This window comes from Anguilla rostrata, chromosome 10 (assembly GCF_018555375.3).
Source record: "Anguilla rostrata isolate EN2019 chromosome 10, ASM1855537v3, whole genome shotgun sequence".
NCBI lineage: Eukaryota > Metazoa > Chordata > Actinopteri > Anguilliformes > Anguillidae > Anguilla > Anguilla rostrata.
This window is the reverse complement of record NC_057942.1, coordinates 27274403-27293916: the sequence shown is the minus strand read 5'-3', so window position 1 is coordinate 27293916 and position 19514 is coordinate 27274403. Positions and strand designations below refer to the sequence as shown.

Genomic DNA, 19514 nt, shown 5'->3' with positions numbered 1-19514 from the left:
CTTACCATTTTTTAAAAAACAGAAGAATATTTTCCTGATTACTGTTGTTTATAATATAGGACTATATGTACGTAGGACATATTTAAGATAGGAATGATGATAAAATGTCAGCATCCACTTCATGAAATGTCTCAAACTTCAATGTGTTTATGGTGAGAACCATTTTTTTACTCATTTTAAAATTTGAGCTTGATTATGTGGAAGTTGATACAAATCGATTAAAGCATGTTTCATTGTTGGCAAGTGTATGTGTTCTGTTTGGTTAAAAGTAAAGTTTTGTGCCTCCACTGGGACTCCCGTGGTTAGTGGAGATGGGTCATAACTATCAGCCATCCCTTTCTGCATGATGCCCTTTTTTACACGGCAGAATAAGCAACAAACAGAAAGTTTTGGGTTTTGGACTGCTTCTTGTTAGGACACTGTTTCTTTATTGTAGTGTACTTTATTTGTATTTTATGACCTATCTGAAGGTGCATCATGTCTCAGTGAAGTTAACACTGAGGATGTGAAGTCCTGTGTATCTCTGTAGTTTACACTGAGGATGTGAAGTCCTGTGTGTCTCAGTGTAGTTTACATTGTTAGGATATGATGTCCTGTGGGTCTCAGTGTAGTTTACATTGTGAAGATGTGAAGTCCTGTGTGTCTTAGTGTAGTTTACATTGTGAGGATGTTAAGTCCTGTGTCTCTGTAGTTTACATTGTGAGGATGTGAAGTCCTGTGTGTCTCTGTAGTTTACATTAGGATGTGAAGTCCTGTGTGTCTCTGTAGTTTACATTGAGGATGTGAAGTCCTGTGTTTATGTGCAGTTTACATTTTGAGGATGTGAAGTAATGTGTACCACAGTGTAGTTTCCATTATGAGGATGTCATAGATCTCAGTGCAGTTTAAAAGGATCGTCCTGCATATGTTCCTCTTGTTTTGTGCATCAATGTGGACACAGGCGCAGGAGACGAGGTATATCTCTCACACGCAGGTATCCCTCCTCTGACCAGTCCACAATCAGGAGCATCACCACCTCTACCATCCCTACCATTATATTGGAGGTGGCATCCAACATCTGTTTTCTTCTTCATCTAGTGTTAACATGGCTGTTAATTTTGTTCAGGTCCATATCACAAGCTGCCTCTAGATAGGTGCTCGGCAGCCATTGGTGTATTACGGTTGTGTTTGCCTTGCTAATATTGTGGTTGTGCTGCAATTTGCATCATGGCTGCACTGGCTGAACTTGATATGAACGCCACGGCTGCACTGGTTGAACCAATTAATGGCCCGCAGTCAAATCTTGCTATTGTTCTCTGCATCTGCCTCTCCTCTTGTCTCATAGCGGGTCTTCCCATACGTGTCGGCAATGGTGGGCAACGGCAGTGTGAAATACGATCACGAACACGATGGGCGCCCCACAGAGCTCGGGGGCTGCACCGCCATCTTGCGCAACGTGGATCACGACACCTTCATTTTGGTGCGATATGTGCAGCACAGACTGACGGTGAGAGTGGCTGGGCTACACGTATTGTCACTGGGGGGGACAGATCGCACACAGTAACGCAGTGTGGCTAGTAACTTCTGACTGAGTGGTTTAGGACAGTGTTTCTCAACCCTGGTCCTGGGGACCCACTGCCCTGCATGTTTTATGTCTCCCTGCTCCAACACACCTGATTCAAATGAATGGGTTGTTATCAGGCTTCTGCAGAGCTTGATGATGACCCATTCATTTGAATCAGGTGTGTTGGAGCAGGGAAACATCTAAAACCTGCAGGGCAGTGGGTCCCCAGGACCAGGGTTGAGAAACACTGGTTTAGGACATATCCTCCCGCCCACTGTAATCATGAAATAATGTTGCTCTCAGAAAAAAAAAAATATTTCTTACTCATTTTTAAACTATAATTTTCTTTCTCAAAATATGTGTCAAAATTATTGGTGCCCTATTTTCAGTACTTAAGTACTGTGTGCTTTTACTAGAGTGTTTTATGAAGTTGATGAACATATTAGGGGATCTTTAACCATTCCTGCGTAGAGCATTTGTCAAGATTGTTTGGTCTGTATTTGTGGACTGTCCTCTTTAATTCAAATCAGGATCAAATCTGGAGACTGAGCTGGCCATTGTAAAACAATAATATAGAGGTCACATCCTGGTTGGTTTTGAGATATTGTAATTGTTATCTCTGTAGTGTTATCTTTGGGAGGGAGGGTGCTCAAAGTATTGAAAATGCAAACATTTTTAGGCTTATATTTTTAGGAAATCAAATAATTCAATTATTAATTCAATTATTACTCTCTGAGTAATTGTATTAGGATAATTAAATGTAATTTTCATATTTTGCATACAATACGCCATTATGTATTTTTTTTTATACCTTGCTTTTTTCTCTTTTTTTTTATCAAGGATGGGATTAATTTTGGAGGGCACTGTAGGCTCTGTATTGATACTTTCATAATAACGGTCTGACCCTAAATACATTTTTTTTAGGGAAAATGAAAACACTAATACATTTTTTAGATTAAAAAAAAACACTTGCAGTTATGTGCTCTGATTGACAACTCTAGCCACGTAAATACTAAATGAAATGCTAAAACTTGAATTGTTTTTAAATTTAGTAACCACTATTTGCAGATTTCCAGCATATCAGAGCAGGAGGAATAAGGCAGATTTATTCATTCATGTGTGTTGATCAGTTGTTTGTGAGATGTTCCAGCTTAGTCTTCCAATGATCTTCCAGGTCATGACTAACATTGATGGGAAGCAGGAGTGGCGGGACTGCCTGGACAGGCCGGGAGTGCACTTGCCTCTGGGCTACTACTTCGGTGCCTCGGCCATCACTGGAGACCTTTCAGGTAGCGTCCCACTCCCACTAGCGTCCCGGCTGCAGCATCTCCTCCCAGTTCAGGAGAGCACACACTGACTCACACATCCAGCAGATGAGGCATAGCATACCCTGCTACCTGGCAACCTCCTTTTCTGGAAAAGTATGGTTTAGTATTCATGACTCTGTCCATCCCTGTCGATACATGTCACTGTTTTCATTGATAACGATGCATTTTATATCCGAAGGAGTTCAACTGGACTCTCACTCACCGTTGCAGCTTGAGCCATTCTGAATCCACATTCTTTTCAAAATTGTTAGGGTTTGTATTACAACTGAGAGAGCTGATCCTGGTGGAACAGTTGGTTTGTGATCTGTCCTTGGCTGGGCACAGAGTATACTTCTAATGTCAAACAAAGCTCTGGACCAGCTGAAGGGGGAACAAAATATAGTTTGCCAGATAAAATGCATTGCTGTAGTCTCACCTTGAACATACAGAGGCATGAATACGCTTTTCTGCATCATTTAGCGATAGCTTCTTAATTTGGCACTGTTTCCATGTTTCTCTGCTCACCATTGTTCTTATCATTTTCATGCTCCTTCTGTCTTGCTCTAGACAACCATGACTTGATCTCATTGAAGCTGTACCAACTGACAGTGCCACACAGTGAGCAGGAGGAGGAAGAGGAGTTCACAGTTCCCAGTGTGGACAACATGGTGGTACGCAGTGGTAAGGCAGTCTGTTAACCACATACACATGTGTCTATGCACACACACACCCACACACACATGCACTATTTCAGTAAATGAAATGGCCATGGTGTTTGTTTATTTTGAACTGACTAGTTAATTAACTTGGTTACTTACTATAAAATTAGCAAATCAAATCAAAACTCCAAATAAACTCAAAACTCCCAACAATTCTAGCTTATGTTTGCTATAACCTCTAATATAGTTATATTAAAACTTATTGGCTTGCTTGTTACTATATCTAGTTAGCTAATGTAACACTAAGTTAATTTGACCTGGACATTGAGGATAAGTTATTGTGCTGTCAATGTGCAAACACGTTAGACTGGCCTCTTTTATTAGCAACTTGCATTATTCTCTTTTAACTAGTCAGACATCCATCATCATATTTAAGGCATCCTATGCCACCTGCTGTAGGCTTTCTAAAATGTCAATGGGGCAGTCACACAAGACCGCCCGGTTTAATTAAATTTGGACATTTAATCACTGAATTTTCATCAACGATGCCGTAATATCATCAGTTGTACACACATTAGGTATTATTTGATCCTTTTTCTTAATTTGGTCACCATAGGACCAGCAGTATCTCTGTAAGTACTTGTAGTTACAGTAAAAATGTCATTATTTGCTTGGTAGTGAATTATGGTAGATGTAAAAACAAGAGTAAATCAACTTTGTGAAAGATCATAGTGTTTATGTTTCATGGTCCCCTCTTTTTGTCTTTCAGTCAAGGTTGAGGATGAAGGAATGAGTGGAGTCACGTTGTTCTTCACTATCCTCTTCTCTGTTCTGGGGTGCTTCGTGCTGGGGGTCATTTCCATCGTCCTCTACAGCCGCTGGAAAGAGAACCGTCGCAAGCGCTTCTATTGAGGGAGGGAAAAACATTTGAATTGTTCTACGGCACGAAAGAAAATGTGAAACCTCTGACCGAAGCACTGAGACACGACAAGCAATACTGCTCTCACCAACCTCACCACGAGAACTGACACCCTAACCCCCCCCCCCCCCCCCCATTTGTAATCTGCACCCTTTAATCCCTGCCTTTAATTGCCTTTAAATGCTAGAGTTGGGGGGTGGAGCTAGGGGGGAGCTCTCTTCCCTACCCTGCTTGGCCAGCCATACCAGTGCATTTTATTCCAAATGAGAGTAAAGCCACCACAGAATAAGTGCCTTGGTTATTCTCTGCTATGTCTGTATCATTTGCTGTCATCCAGTTCTTCTGGTTACTGTTGATTTTTTACAGGGTGGGATGTGCCAGGGTGGATCTGCACTGATACATACTGAATAGCCAAGACCCATGGCATTTTTCCAGTCATTTGGTTTCTTCTTTAACATACTAATTTTTTCTGGTTGCAAATACCATGCTGGATTTTTTTTTTTTTCATTTTCATGTTTTGGCATAAGTACGTGACTGCATTTTTTTCAAAGGACTACTGTAGAAATTAATGTTATTGCCACATTAATTCCCTTTATTTCCCCTTTGCACTGTCCATTTTCACAAAATTAACATGTCAGAAAGACACTCTGTTTCGTCTTAAATAGTGGGGAGGTACAACAAACGCATAATTCAATGCCCTTTTTAAGACAGTCTTTTTCATTTACTGGTGATACTAACATAGAAGTGTGCTTATTCTGAGAGCTTCCATATTGACATACACCACTTTAAACTGAATGTTCTTTGCTGAACAGGGCCACCTCATTTGGTCTGGCAGAATCATAATCTTAACTCATATCTCTCCTAGAGTTCATCCTGTGTGAAACCATGTGTATTATAAAAGCCATCAGAATCACATAGAACTGTCTCTCCTTTTTAAATGTAACTGGAAATCCTGGAATCATAATCTTTTTTTTATTTTTTTATGTAACAGTGGTTACATTCAACGTGGTTGTATGTCCTGTGTAACATGATTCCTGTGAAATTGTGTGTTGGTGAATGGGAAATTTCAGCATCAGTGTCCTTTGCAGTTGATCAAATAATAATCTTAGGTGATTGTGAAGGAGAGGGTTTGATGCTGTGTGTACTAAAGCTGAGTGTGAAATGACAATAGCTCCTCTTGTATTTCATGTTTAATTTTTTTGGGGAGACTACAGGGGCCTTCCGATCTGGTAAACTTCACTATAAATTCAGCTGCATTGAACCCTGTAATGTTTACCAGTAGCCATTGTGAAGTGTAGTGTATATATAGTGTTTAAGGTGCAGTCAAGCCAGATTAAACGCTTGTTGCAAAATGCATCCAGGCTGGAATTTAATCAAAAGATTGAAATCCTTGCTAACCACCAAATGCAGGTGGTCCTTGGTTCCATAAGTGGCATCTGAAAAAGCAGCTATGGAGTAGTATGAAGTAGTAGGCTATGTTTTCCGAAAGTTTGTAGTTTAAATCTACACCATTACAAGATTATTATTTTTTATATACCGGAAGTGGGTTCTTTCATGAATATAAATAATATAGTGCCCTCCAAAAGTACGGTAGTGGTGGAGTGAAATGTTATTTTTGCTATATACTTAAGGCATTTTGATTTGAGATCAAGAGAGGCAAATATGAGAGAAAAGTAGATTATCTGCTTTTATTTCATGGTATTTACATGCAAGTATGTTTTACCATTTTACGGAAACAGCTGTTTTTGTGTTGAGTCCCCCCCATTTTCAGCTGTGCAAAATGAACAGATGACTGGAAGGTGTTAACTGTTGCTCAGGTGTTTTCTTTTGCATGGATTTATCACATATAAAAGAGCAGCCAGTGTCTAGTCCTAGATTTAGCCTTTGTTTTCATCTCTGAAGATTTAATTTGGAGTCAGAGGTATACACCATCTTAAAGACCTGAGAACCGAGTGGCTGAATATCGACTAATCTGTAAACTGAGAGGAAGGATAGCACAGAAACTGGGTATATTAAGTACAGTGGTTTGGAAAGTCTTGAAAAAGAAAGAAACCTCTGGTGGAGTAGGAAATAAATACCATACTGGTAGGCAATGGAGGACAACTACAGTTGATCACAGACAGATCCTAAGAGCTGTGAAGAAAAACCTTAAACCATTAGTCAGTGAGCAGTCTCCAGAGGGCCAGTGTGAAAATATTGCAAGAATTGAAAGGCCAGATTAGAATTAGCCAAAGTTTTTCTGGACAAATGAGACCAAAATAAACCTTTTCCAAAGTGATGGAAAGCAGGAAGTATGGAAACAGGAGGGAACAGCCCGGGATCCAGAGCCCCTCCCCCATTTTTAGGGGTGCCAATAATTGTGACACATGCTTTTGAGAAAATGTTTATTTTTTCATAAAGATTTTTTTTTTAATTGAATAATTTTACCTCAAATTTTTAGATTTCTCATGTTTTCAGTGTACAATCACGGTGATAAACAAGACATTTTCTCTTTTTTTTGCTCATTTTTACCAAGGGTACCAGTAATTCTGGAGGGCACTGTATCCACAAAACATGATTTTAAGAGATTTTCTTTTGTAAAACTCCCAGTAATATATAAGCTACAAAAGAGAAAGGTAATGTTATAGAAAAATAATCCTATAGTGATTTCATCAGTTATATTTCAGGCAAAGACCAGCACAGGTTTCTGCTGCAGATTGGGGTAGAAGTGAGAACTGCTCCTTGCTGTCGTGTGCGTGTGCACGTGTGTACGTGTGCACGCATTGGGTATACCACTATGTATCCCGAATACAGGAAACTCACCATAGAATCAACTCCTACTTGCCTTCCTGCTTCCGTTGTGGTCACTTCATTTAAGTTGGGTTTTGTTTTGGTGAAAAGTAGAACAAAACCAGATCCCTAAAGAACTATTTTTTCTTTGACCAGTCTTGAGCGTCACGCCTAAACCTGCTAATCTTTTCTGACACATGGATGCTGCTTAACCATTTTTTTTTAGAATGAAACTGTTGATGTAGTTGCTTACTAAAACCATGCATAATTGAGTGAATTCAGCTAAACAGGTAAACAGGGATGAATTGTTCACCAAGATAAACCTAAAATGAGTGTAAAAATAAGTTGAGTTTGATCTACAATGTTTTGACCATGTGATATTCTTATGATTGTTAATGCTTAGCTTTTGTTTTTGAGCATTTTTGAATGCATGTTTCATGAAAACTAGAAAATGTACCCTATAAATCTTGAAGTGAATTCTCTTGTGCAGTTTATCAGAGGATTCACATCATTAGAAAGACATTTTCAAGGAGAAACACCTCTGGAATTTACATAGCCAAATGAAACTCCGCAGTTAAGAAGGCTGTCATATTTTTGTACTCAAGTTGCCTTCTTGATATTTGTTGAGTTCTACAAATGAGCTCAATTGCAGTCTACCACTGCCCCAAAAGAGCACTATGCCTGGTCAAAACTCTGCTAAACTATTTATGATTCATTTTATTACAATGAATGAGGAAATAAGAAACGTGATTTTGAGAAATGTGATTTTTTTTCCAAATAAAAAACCACAAATTGCACAGTGATACTCAGGAAGTTTTTGTCTGCAGGAATATACATTTTAAAACCACAAGAAGACACCACTTTAAGTCGTGTCAACAGGGTGCAACATTTTCTCAATTTTATTCTGAAAAGGATAAAATTCTTTGGAATCTAAAGGACAATACACGCAGTAGGGTTGTGTACATGCTTTGCTTATTTTTTTCGCAGGGGGAGTGTAACTGTTAGCAGGCGGTTCATAAATGTTTGAATAGAAAGTAATTATAAAATTCTAGTAGCGGTTAAATATTTTTAGGATGCTGATTCAATGTGTGACTTTAAGTTTAGAGTCTAAATCAACATGGATGTATGATTATTTTGTAGAAGCCATCCCAGACACTGGCTTGGAAGAAAACCGGAGACATCTACTAAACATTTATACCTGTGTAAAGACATATCATTGTACTAATTGTCTGTCATGTTTGTGTTGTTAGTCATTTGTTGTACAGCTTTAATTACTATGAGCCTGGATGGAAACATTTGTACACACACCCACGATGTAAATGGTAATGCCCTGTGTTTTTGAGCGGTGACTAATGCTGAAGCCTTCATAGATTTGTGCCATTTGTGATTGCAAAGTCTATATTAGTTCCAGTTCTTACAATTGCATAATAATTAAATACAGCTGTTGAAAAAGTGGTATCCCTTCTCTTGATTTATTTTTCTAAAAGCAGCCACAAGTATGTTGCCTTCATGAGACACAATAATGAGCTTTTACGAAGTGGGCTCATGATCGGCAAACTGGACTTTGTCATGTGCTACAGTTTCTTGCACAAGAATGCATACATAACAGGGTTTTCCCTACCATAGAAAGGCTTAGGCGCAGCGCCTAAGTGATTTTGCGGAGCACCTTAAGCCGAATGAACGTAAAAAGGCATTTAGGCGACGTATCAGAATGAATGTATGGTGATGCGCTGACAAAAAACAAAAAAAAGGAGAGGTGGCTTTATGGTTTTAAACACTCTGCGCTATGATGGCATTATATATAGAAGTGGGTGATTGACAAGCGTTTTTATGCATGGTAGGTTCAATGCATTTACAGAATATAGCGAAAAGATATCTCGATTGAACTAACGTTAGTATGTAACGTGGCTTGGTAGATAAACAAAGTTAGGTTGTGTTCACACGTAACATCTTTTTCTGGCGAAAACCGCTAGTCAAAGCGTTTTTTCATATATTAAAAATATAGTTGAGAGCGCCTAAGCCCTCTGAAAACCTAGAGAAAACCCTGCATACCTAAATATTAATTTTTACTGCACAGCCTACACCTAGAGTGATTGATCATTTGTCCATATGCATCCCAAAATATAAAAGCCTCCAGAACTGTCCAGTATATAACTTGTTCCCTGTCTTTTTGGAAGAGGTGCACTAGTCCAAATTGGCAGTGGTCCTTTGAGTTTTACACTTCACAATTTTTCTTTTATTGCTGTGACTCAGGACTGAGAACAGATTACTTCAATTCAAGGTTTAATCCTCTTATTTTATGAGGTCCACTGAGATGTAACAAACAGTCAAAAAACGACACCACAGACAACAGAATACTTCAACTAGTAATATATGCATTTGTCCATACATTTTATTATAAAAATAAAATACAAATGAAGATGGGTAAAGAGCAGAATTCTGAACTGTAGCATTGGACTAAGATACACTTTGTCCTTTTCCAATGAGGTTTAACATCTGTTTTTGGATTTTTTTAAACAAAGAGCATAGAAAAATATATCACTTCAATTAAAACAGTCCTTAATAAGCACATAAACAATTATACTATGCTTTGAATTGCAAACAAATGCTCAGAGACTGGTTACAAGTGAAAGACTACAGAGATTGCCATCTGCTAGGTACAGACCAGCACCCTCCTTAAAGAGAACTTCCTGGGGGTTTTGAATGGTATTTCAGTTTTATTGCACATTTTTTATTTGCCCAGACCATTTTTTGTGCAGTGAAGGACTCTTTAGATACCAACATAGGTTTCTGACAACCAGCTGCCTTTCCAATGGCTGGCATATAGAGAACTGTGGTCTAGCACAAGAAAATACACTACAAACAACTCAAGAGCAGCTTGTACCAGTGTTATATTTCCAGAGGATGTACATAGGCACAGATTAATTTTATAGCATTTATTCACAATTATAAACATAAATATCAGTGTTCATATTGTCCTAGCATTTCTTTCCCTGCAAGTTGCATGCGCTACAGGAAATGGTTCCAACAGAAGGTAAAATTGAACATATTCTTTGTTTCTTTAGACATATACAACCTCTGGAGACATAATGTCAAAGCACAAGCCTAGTTATTTTAAGTGTATTTTCTTGCTTTACATCACAAACCCTCGAATGCTCTTGCAAAAACTTTGAAGTCTGCAGGTTGTCCGACTGTTGTAAAATGTATTTCATTGCACACAAAATTGTTAGGGCCTACTGAAAACAGCCCAGGTCCAGTTCCTATCCCTGGTGCACTTCATTCAGATCTCAGTCACTGTACAGGGGACACCAGAGTATAACAGCTGTTTTAATTGTGTATTTGGCTTTGTTACGGGACCTCATAAGACTTTCCAAAGTTGTTTTAGCTCACTAAGATGGGTGCATTCATAACCAAGATTTCAACTAAGAGCAGACATATACACGCCCCTAGTAAAGGAAACTGTGGGACACAGGTTGCTGTACAGCGACATGCTTTTTACAACTTGTTACAACAAAGTTACAGTCATTTAGCTATATAGTGGATAGCCACACTATCAGTCCTTATAAGGATCATTATTTGGTGGAAGCCAGTCGAAAACATGATTGTCTGCTTGGATGTTTCCAGCTTTGTCATACGCTAAATTGAAAATAGAAGCTCCAAACCTGACAAACAAGGCAAGGGATAGAATGTAATTCCCACAAAAGAACATCAACAACATTCTGGCTTTCACTGTTCTCCCCACTCAGGATACAAAAGAACTATTTTTTAGTCAAACATTTACGAAGCACACAGAACAGAATTATGGAAATAGGTAGTTTTATTTAACAGGTAAGCTTAGCACTTTCTTTGAAAAAAAGGAGTGCACACCCCGACAGTGCAGTTTACCAACTGCATTGAGAATAGTATTGCTTCTGCTGACAACTAGTGAAAACCGTTACATAAAAAGAGGACATCACTGCAGCATACACCAAAGGATCAAAGTTGTTGCATAGCTAAGTATGATACAGTACTGAGGAATATAATGCAACAACCCAGATAAGTGGTCAAGAAGACAGGGTGGATGGGTCATATGAGACTGGATGCTGTCCTCAGGGCGTAAGGGCAGAGAGGAATTAGGGGCCAGTGGTAAGTGTGTCTTGAGGACCCCAGGGTTGAGGTTAATTTTTAGAGTGACTAAACTGACAATTATCCTGCCCACAGTGAGCTGATAAATTCACCACAGAAATTTACATACGTGAAAAGCTGAAACTAAAGCTCAGGGGAAAAGAAGGGCCAAGACAGATAATGAATGTAGAAGGACACTGCCCCCCTCCCCTCTACGGCTGCCTGAACTTTTTGTAAGATGGGATTCCTGAGAACAAACACATGGGACTATGGGGCAATGGTTCAACAGAGCACAGGAGAGGGGACTGAACCACACGTACACTAAATCATATCACATCAACAAATAAGGAAACTGACACTCACATACAAAAATCACTCTCGCTTTAGTACAAAAAAAGACATTCATCACTTGCGTGTCTCAATGTTATATTGACATTTACAGTTTTAGAGAAAAATAAAATAACAATTTCATTTGCGCTAAATAGCCCTTAGTTTTCCTTTTTTTTTTTTTTGCTGGTGGAACATGTTTAGGCCAGAAGACATTTCAATGTTTCTGACTATACTAACCATTTATTTTCAATAACCAAATAGCTTAATCCAGCCACACTGTCTAAGCACAATCAAACCAACTTCACAAAAACCAAATGCACTGATCATGAAATAAAGTTTTTTTCACCATTGCCAAATGCGCAAAATATTCAACAAAACAGGAAATGGTGATTTCTGGATGATCATAGTTGAAGCATAACCAGTTTGGTCGTATTGTCCTGAAGTAAAATAAAACTACTGGAAGACACATTGTCCCAGTGATCTCTGCATTAGGCTTAATCGTTTAAAGCTGGAGTTACTGCTGCACAGACTGAAATCCTCTCGTAAAGGGACAGGTGTTGATCTTAAACAGACAGAACTGAGGATGCATGCTGTCAAAGGTCCTGGTGCATCATATTTATGGGCACAGGTTAGGACAAAGCTGTTCTTAACATGGAACCACCACCAACTGCATGTGAACACGTCTACTCTTCTTCTGTGAACATATAGCCTAGCTATGGGGCCACATTGTCAAACCAACGGAAAGAGAAAATCTCACCGAGTCTGTTTATCCACCAGTTTACTGTTTGGGTTTCAACCTCTCCCCTCAAACCTTGGGTGATTTTTATAATCATCAACCTACCCTTTGTAAAGGGACCTTTGATCGCGGTTGCAGCAGCCAGAACTTTTGCCTGGATATCACAAGTCAATATAAATATGTGGCCGCTACATGTTTTCCAGGAACCCTCAAAGACAGCACAGTGCCTCATGATTGACAATAAACGTGCCTGTAGAAAATGGAAGCCGCCCAGTTTCATTTTCATGAATTCTATGAGTTTCTGGCTGAGCATGTCTCGGGTTTTGCCCAATGTAATTCTCCTTTTTTCCTCATTTGAAAATGAAACTAAGACAAGCCACCACAACATAAATACAAGTAAATGCTGACTCGGTGACAAAGTCGCAGTTATTTTTTCAAACAACTAGAATGCTGAGCTTATTCCAAGCACTACATATCTTCACAGCACAGCACTTTCATTTTCCCACCAGCCAGCTCTACTGATCTGCTCTGCTGCAGAGCCAGACGACCACAGTCCCGAGTATCACAGCTGAGTAGCAGCCTTCAGAGAGAACTGAGAAACCTACAATGCAGCGGCACTCCCCTGAAGTAGGGCTTCCTAAGCCTGCTCTGCAGCATGCAGCTGACAGGCTGGTCTTCGCAGCCACCACACTACAAGCCGCAACTTGTACCGTTCTCTCGTTTCTCACAATCACCTGTCAGTAGTCACGTACGTACGCATCACAGGCCCAGTGCATATTGCATCACCAGTGGACTGTAGAACCAACGGGAGTAACCTGAATATTTGAAGCGTGGTTGATTTGAAGCTCACGCACGGAAAACAAAGGGGCAACCATAGTGGTCAAGCCCTGGCCGCGGCTCGGTGGTTTACGCTACAGGTGTTCGGACTCTAATGTCCGAGATGAGATTCGGCCGGTTCCCCCAAGCAAATCTTTCCACCCTCAATGCACCCAATCTCCTCCATGCTTTGGGTTTCACCCCTCTGGTCTGTCACCTTAAAAGTGGTATTAAATTATATTTGTACAGTCCTGGGGTTGTTAAATGGTGGCCTCAGAAATTCAGATATCCCCTGAATTTCTGAGGCCCTCCCGTTTAGGAAAGCCAATTTCTGTGAGTCTGTGTTCTATGCCGCAACACTGGCAAATATATGAGCTCTCCTCCCAAACATGCGATGACAAGCCGCTTCTTAATTTAACTGCAGTTCTCCAGCTAGTACACACATTTTGTCCAAGGAGGACATTTGACAGGCATATTGTAGGCACCAATCCCAGCAGGAGGTGGGTGGGATTCATTGGTGTGTGATGAGACGAGCATGTCCCACAGGCTGTGATCCCCGCCTTCCCAGCAACACCCTGGTCAGTTGTGCCAGCCGAAACCTGCACCGGTAGAAACCGTATCAAATGCCCGCCTGTGTAGCCTGGTCACACGACAGCCTTAACAGGCTGAGCTATCCAGAAGTGTCCATGGAAAAAGCAACATGGTCACACTGCACGCACAACCAAGAAAAATCCCTTGAGCTTTGGGAAAACCTGCTCAGAATGGAAAACACATCGGAACCAAAAAAACAAACCTTTTTTTTCCTTAAAAAAAAAAAAAAAAATTCACAGCAGCCCAGACAAGGGCATTGTTGCTTGAAAAGACCATTATATCAGTATCAGTCAAGGCAGAGAAAACAATAGTAATAATAAGGCATACAGTGATAAAGCAGCAATGCCTCATGCAGCAAAAAAAAAACCTCTAATCTGATATCATAAAGCACTTTAATTTGTGAACCCAACTTGAGTTCATTTCACCAACTAAAAGTACAAGAATAACTAGAATAATAATATTCTTTCCATTAGACCCCTGAATCCTACTCTCCCTATAAAACTCGTCTCCATCGGTACACAGAAGTCCAACAGTCTAGGCACTCATTTGAGATACGGAATTTTGAAATTATAGGCTTACACCAACTGTAGGTTGACACCGTAGGCCACCTCATTTGCAGGCTCCATTACACACAACCACCTGGGTGAGGGCTGGTTTCTTTCGGATAATGTCACATGCCCAGTGTCTGAGTGCAAAATATAAGGAGAGTTTTAACTGCACTGGGGGGGGGTGACATTTTGCAAACCCAAACAGCAATTCACATCATGGAAAACAGGTGCAGCAAACCAAGCCTCCAGCACTGACATCTGTGCCCCATTTCACCCCGACAAAAAACAAAACCTACCAATTAGTGATGCTCACTGACAAGGTTTATAAAATTACAAAGGAAAATAAAAATAAAAAAACTCCTCTCCATTTTAAATTCAAGCTTAGCTTGTGTTTTTGGTTATTAACATCAAATGTGGAGTGGGAGTGGAATGAGTCGTATTTTCAGAATGAAGCTTGCCCAAGTGTAAGCATGGGTGTATAGTGCAAAAAAAGAGTTCAGTCCTTTCCTCAGTGTCTTAATCCTACATCGCCTGCCCACCTGCTCGTCCACAGCATCTCTTTCACAAAGTCACTCCTCGCCTCTCTCCAACCACACGATTCCACTGAGTATTTCACCTATGGCTTTTCACTCAGGTTCACACCGGACAAAACCAAGGTGACCATATTTGAGACTCAACAGCTACTGAGCCCCAGGGAAAATGCAGAAAAAACTTTGCAATTAACTAAATACACCAGCAACAGCATTTGCATTTTCACCATCGTTCCAACGAGTATCATAATGAAGCGATACAGCCATCTGATAGGCTGATGGACTGCGCGGCTCAGCTATCGTCACAGAGTGATAAGTAACGAAAACAATGACGGAAGCACCTTTCCTTCGCCTTCCTCAAGCGCAGATGCTGAAGCCACAGGTGGTGTTCCTCAGACCAGGCCTCCTGCATGGTTACTGCCAGTAGGATGGGGCTGAGAGGGCTGAGAGGGCTGCACTTTGTGCCCGTTGGCATGGCGCTCGGAGCAGCAGTCTCCACAAGCTCCCTGGCCCGGTGTTCCCTGCTCTCCGTCCTCCTCGTCCATGTCCAGCCGGCACACGCACACCTCGATCCCTGAGTCGCCCGTAACGTGCCTCCGCCGGGGCCCGGGCTCATCCTGTTCTCCTCGCTCATCCCCCGCAGGCGCTTCGGGCCGCCTGGCCCCCACCTCTGACTGGCACGCTCCAGCCGCTACTGCCGGTGAACCCGAGGCCTGCTCCGCCCCTGGCTCTTCCTCCATGGGCGTTTCCATTACCACGCCCGCCGCAGGGAAGGCAGCCGGCAGCAGGATTGCGGGAAGAGTCACAGTTGGAGCCTCAGAATAAGGCGGGGGAGGAGTCGGGGGGTGATCAGCAACCTCTTCATAATCTGGGAGTTTGAAGTCTGTCCACAATCCTAATGATGAGGAAGCAGAAAAAGAGAATTCCTTGCTAATAAAATTTTTTTAAACCTGTTGGATGCCACACATTTCAAAATACAAGCAGCAAGATTCATTATTTGTCTGAATAATATGCCAGAATTCACAAACTTTACACAACATTAATCCAATTTTACTTTAAGTGCTAATTAGAGCATACAGAAGCTGTTGCTTAGCTGGCAAACTGCAAAATAGGACAGAAGCATCTCAGAAGATGATGCATTCTAGTGCACACACTACCAAAGTACAAAGGTCAGTACAGTGACAGGACGGGGTTACAGTGATTAGGCATTCCAAACAGTTCTGTCCACCTGATGAGAAAGCTGGTTGTGTACTTGATACGAAGACAAACTCAGCCGAAATCGAACCACAGCAAAACACGGTGCCGCATATAACTGTGTGCATACTCACTGCAGCTTTACAACTGTCCGTTTAGTGACACTCCAGCTTCTTTAATTTAAGTGAGGCAAGATAGCCTATATTGTTTGTAGTACAGTAATTGGCGTCATTTTGATATCAATACTTTTAATGGCAGGCCTAGATTTTGCCAGTTTGAATGAATGAGTTATAGACAGTGCTTTGTGTGAGCAACTTGGCATTTTTGTATGTTGAAAATGTGTTTTTTATGAGACTGAATTTACCACAGGTGGACTCCAATCAAGTTGTAGAAACATCTCAAGTATGATTAATGGAAACAGGGTGCACCAGAGCTAAATTTTGAGTGTCATAGCAAAGAGTCTGAATATTTATGTAAATGTGATATTTCAGTTTTTTATTTTTAATAAATTTGGAAAAATTTCGGAAAATTCTAAAAACCTGTTTCCGCTTTGTCATTATGGGGAATTGTGTGTAGATTGATGAAAATAAAAATGAATTTAATCAATTTTAGAATAAGGCTGTAATGTAACAAAATGTGGAAAAAAGTGAAGGGGTCTGAATACTTTCCGAAGGCTCTCTATGCAGTCCTCACATTTTAGCAAGCCCAAATGCATGAGACGTTGATTGAAAAAAACATGTACTGTGCTGCCTGCTTTCATAAATAAAATACTAGCGATAAAAACCTTGCTTCCATAGTGCATCCAATTTTTGTTCAAATTTCCGATCAACAGCAGTTGGATGCGTGATGTCGTAATTACAACTTCTGAACTTGAAAGTGGAAGCTAAGGAGGAGCACTTGCAGGCAAAAAAAAAATAGCCGAAGTTCGGTTCCACAGCAAGTATACGCCCAGCTTAATGCCTTTGTCTCAAACACAGGTAAGGAGGTGGAGTCAGCATGTGGGGGGAAAGAGTCACTCACGGGGATTATGGGGTGGGGGCAAAATGAAGGAGCTTGAGGCACCCTGGTAGGCCATGAGGCTTATCTCTCTCTGCCGTTGCTCCTGCTGCAGACGCATCTTCACCCGCCGGTGGCGGTATGCACAGCAGCAGCTGAGCATAATGATTAGGGTCCATACCAGCCAGAACCCTGAAATGCAGAAAAGCTCCAAGTGGATAGTGCCCTTATGCACTGATTGGGGACCAGTCATGTTACTCCAAATCCTGGTTAAAACTGCCTAAGAAATAGTGACTATCTTCACTCAGAAACAAAGGCTGACACAAGTCTAAACCTACAACAGTCTCTATAAGAACACAGTAGATATGTATATGTGCCATATTCACAATCAGATATAAAGTAACATACCAGATGCTAAATTAGTGGCCATTCATTTGTGCATGAAGCAATAATAGTGTTATTCTATGTTTAAAAAATAAATCAAACATGATCATTAGTTGGGCGCACATTACTGATAGTCAACTTTGCAGAAAAAGCGAGAGAGAACGTACACCACAGCTCATAGTAGTAAGTGCAGCACTCCATCTCTCCGCAGCAGTAGCCCATTTCACATCGATATTTCTCATTGTTCACTCCAAAGCATAACTCTTTCCCCTGGAAACAGAAACAAAATGAAATGTAAGGGGTGAAAGTACGGCAGTTAGAAATTGACTCGGAACCGCAAGACGTAGCCTAATAATAAAAATGAAACTTTTGTAGCACGTATGTTAGAGGTTTAACGTAGCTGTGTGTAACGTTCATTTTATTCATGTACCTATTTGATATGATTCAATTTGTTGTGCTATAGTGTTAAACGATCAATGTGCGCCAGAATTATTACTCTGATTTAGCTAGACTAACTATAGGGAGCTCATTTTCCGCTTCAAGTACCAATATACCACAAGTAGGCTACCACTTATTTTCAGCCATGAAGTAGACGTAATCATACACTATATGAAAAGCGGTAGCAAATAATGGTAACGCCTATAAATAAAAACAGGTAGCTAAGTGAGCAGAAAATGAAGCTAGCAAAAACGTTAGGCTATCGTTGTCAGGTAGAGCTAACGTTAAGCAAGAAAACTAACTAGACTAGCTAGCGAGCTAATATAGCTACATATCGATAGCTATAACAACAGATTACTTCCACCTAAAAAAACCTGCATATGCTAGGTAACATAACTCAATACTTAGCTAGCTAGCTAGGATAGAAAATAAATTACGGAAACCGGTAGTTGGAAACATTGTAAGTAGCTAAATAACGTTAAGTAAGCATTAACATTACTTTAAATAATTCGACAACCAGTTAGTTGTTAGACGCAGGATAACTGAAGTTATGCTAGCTAGCCATGACTTTATCCCGTCGGGATCAAAACAAAACAGACACTAGCGGGCCTTCTTATAACTGTGAACCACGGGCTGAAATGTTCACTGTACCCGACCCCGAAAGCGATGCCCCCGTTTACCTGTACCAGACACATCCCTGTGTAAAGCAGATAGAAAATAGGTCGTAGCGTCTTCTCCGACATCTTTCCTGGGTTCAGGTCCACAAAACTGCGACTGATATACTGCTACAAATCAAATAAAATTATTCACTTTATTCTTACTTTTACAGTACCTACATGTTTTCCACACAAAAAAGCTAGCTAGCTAGCTCCCTTCCTTCCTTCCTTGATAAGGCTATGAACACACCCCGAGTTTGTTGCTAGCTAGCTAATGTTAGCAATCTAACGAGCTGGTTAGCAACTAAGTTAGCTAAACTGCCATTGGAGGGCAGCCAGCAGTTGAAGTTGTGAACATTGTAACTAGCTATTGGATTTTTTGACCTCACGTTACACATACATGTAAAGCGACAACTAATTGACTCTGTTTTGGTTATACTTTACATCCGAATTTTAAGACAAATCTGAACTTACTAGCAAACTGCCTTCTTATCCAAATTCCTCGTGTGCTTAAGTGATGGTTACCTTCAAATGTAGCTTATATTTCACAAAAGATTTCAGTTTAGCTGCTGCATTTTAAATTGGCCCAGTTTTGCGCAATGAAGGACAGATAATTAGACTATGTTTCTTAAAAGAAAACTTAATCACTTCAGAAACGGCAGTAAAAACTTAATAAAACATAACTGTAGCAGCCTTGTCCACAATTTGTTTTGCTAGCAAACTCATCTATGTGAAGTCTGTTAGTCTAGGCTACAGTTAAGTTCTCTCTCCATTTAATAATTGGGGATCTGTTCTGACATGCAAAAGTATCATATTTTAGACAATTCTGTTTTAGTGGGAAAAAGTTGTCCAAAACTCCAAAAAAGCAATCACTTTTTCAATTACAGTTTTTTTTTTACGATTGCTTTGACTCATTTTGCACATCAGAATTTCAATGTACAAAACTCAAAATGCAAAGTGCCGAACTGACTTTCAAAATTCATACTCTAAGACG

The 19514-nt window shown here is 40.4% G+C and overlaps 2 protein-coding genes across 3 annotated transcripts in view; one reads left to right on the top strand and one right to left on the bottom strand.

Moving 5' to 3' along the window:
- The window catches only part of LOC135233106 (VIP36-like protein), a 30205-nt gene extending 21556 nt beyond the window's left edge, over positions 1-8649 (top strand). The window contains exons 5-8 of the mRNA XM_064296302.1: positions 1325-1486; positions 2718-2832; positions 3418-3531; positions 4279-8649. Coding sequence (XP_064152372.1) covers positions 1325-1486; positions 2718-2832; positions 3418-3531; positions 4279-4421 — 534 coding nt within the window. The 3' untranslated portion in view covers positions 4422-8649. The remainder of the gene's footprint in view (positions 1-1324; positions 1487-2717; positions 2833-3417; positions 3532-4278) is intronic.
- Positions 8650-9571: 922 nt separating this feature from the next.
- Positions 9572-18950, bottom strand: LOC135233107 (WW domain-binding protein 1-like). 2 transcript variants are annotated; one of them, XM_064296303.1, is made up of 4 exons: positions 18545-18950; positions 17594-17696; positions 17067-17234; positions 9572-15747 (listed from the first exon to the last, which is right to left on the bottom strand). In XM_064296303.1, exons 1-4 carry the CDS (start codon positions 18605-18607, stop codon positions 15245-15247), a joined length of 837 nt encoding a protein of 278 aa, XP_064152373.1. In that variant the 5' UTR covers positions 18608-18950; the 3' UTR covers positions 9572-15244. The 2 variants fall into 2 exon arrangements, with proteins under 2 accessions (XP_064152373.1, XP_064152374.1); XM_064296304.1 differs by lacking the exon at positions 18545-18950 and adding an exon at positions 18364-18534.
- Positions 18951-19514: the final 564 nt, after the last annotated feature.

Excerpts from the sequence above, each read along its gene's own strand:
- LOC135233107 (XM_064296303.1), bottom strand. The coding sequence starts at position 18,607 with ATGTCGGAGAAGACGCTACGACCTATTTTCTATCTGCTTTACACAGGG. Across the intron at positions 17,235-17,593 it reads TTACTACTATGAGCTGTGGT|GGTTCTGGCTGGTATGGACC; the intron begins GTACGTTCTCTC and ends TCTGCATTTCAG. Across the intron at positions 15,748-17,066 it reads GCCCCCACCCCATAATCCCC|GATTGTGGACAGACTTCAAA; the intron begins GTGAGTGACTCT and ends CCTCATCATTAG.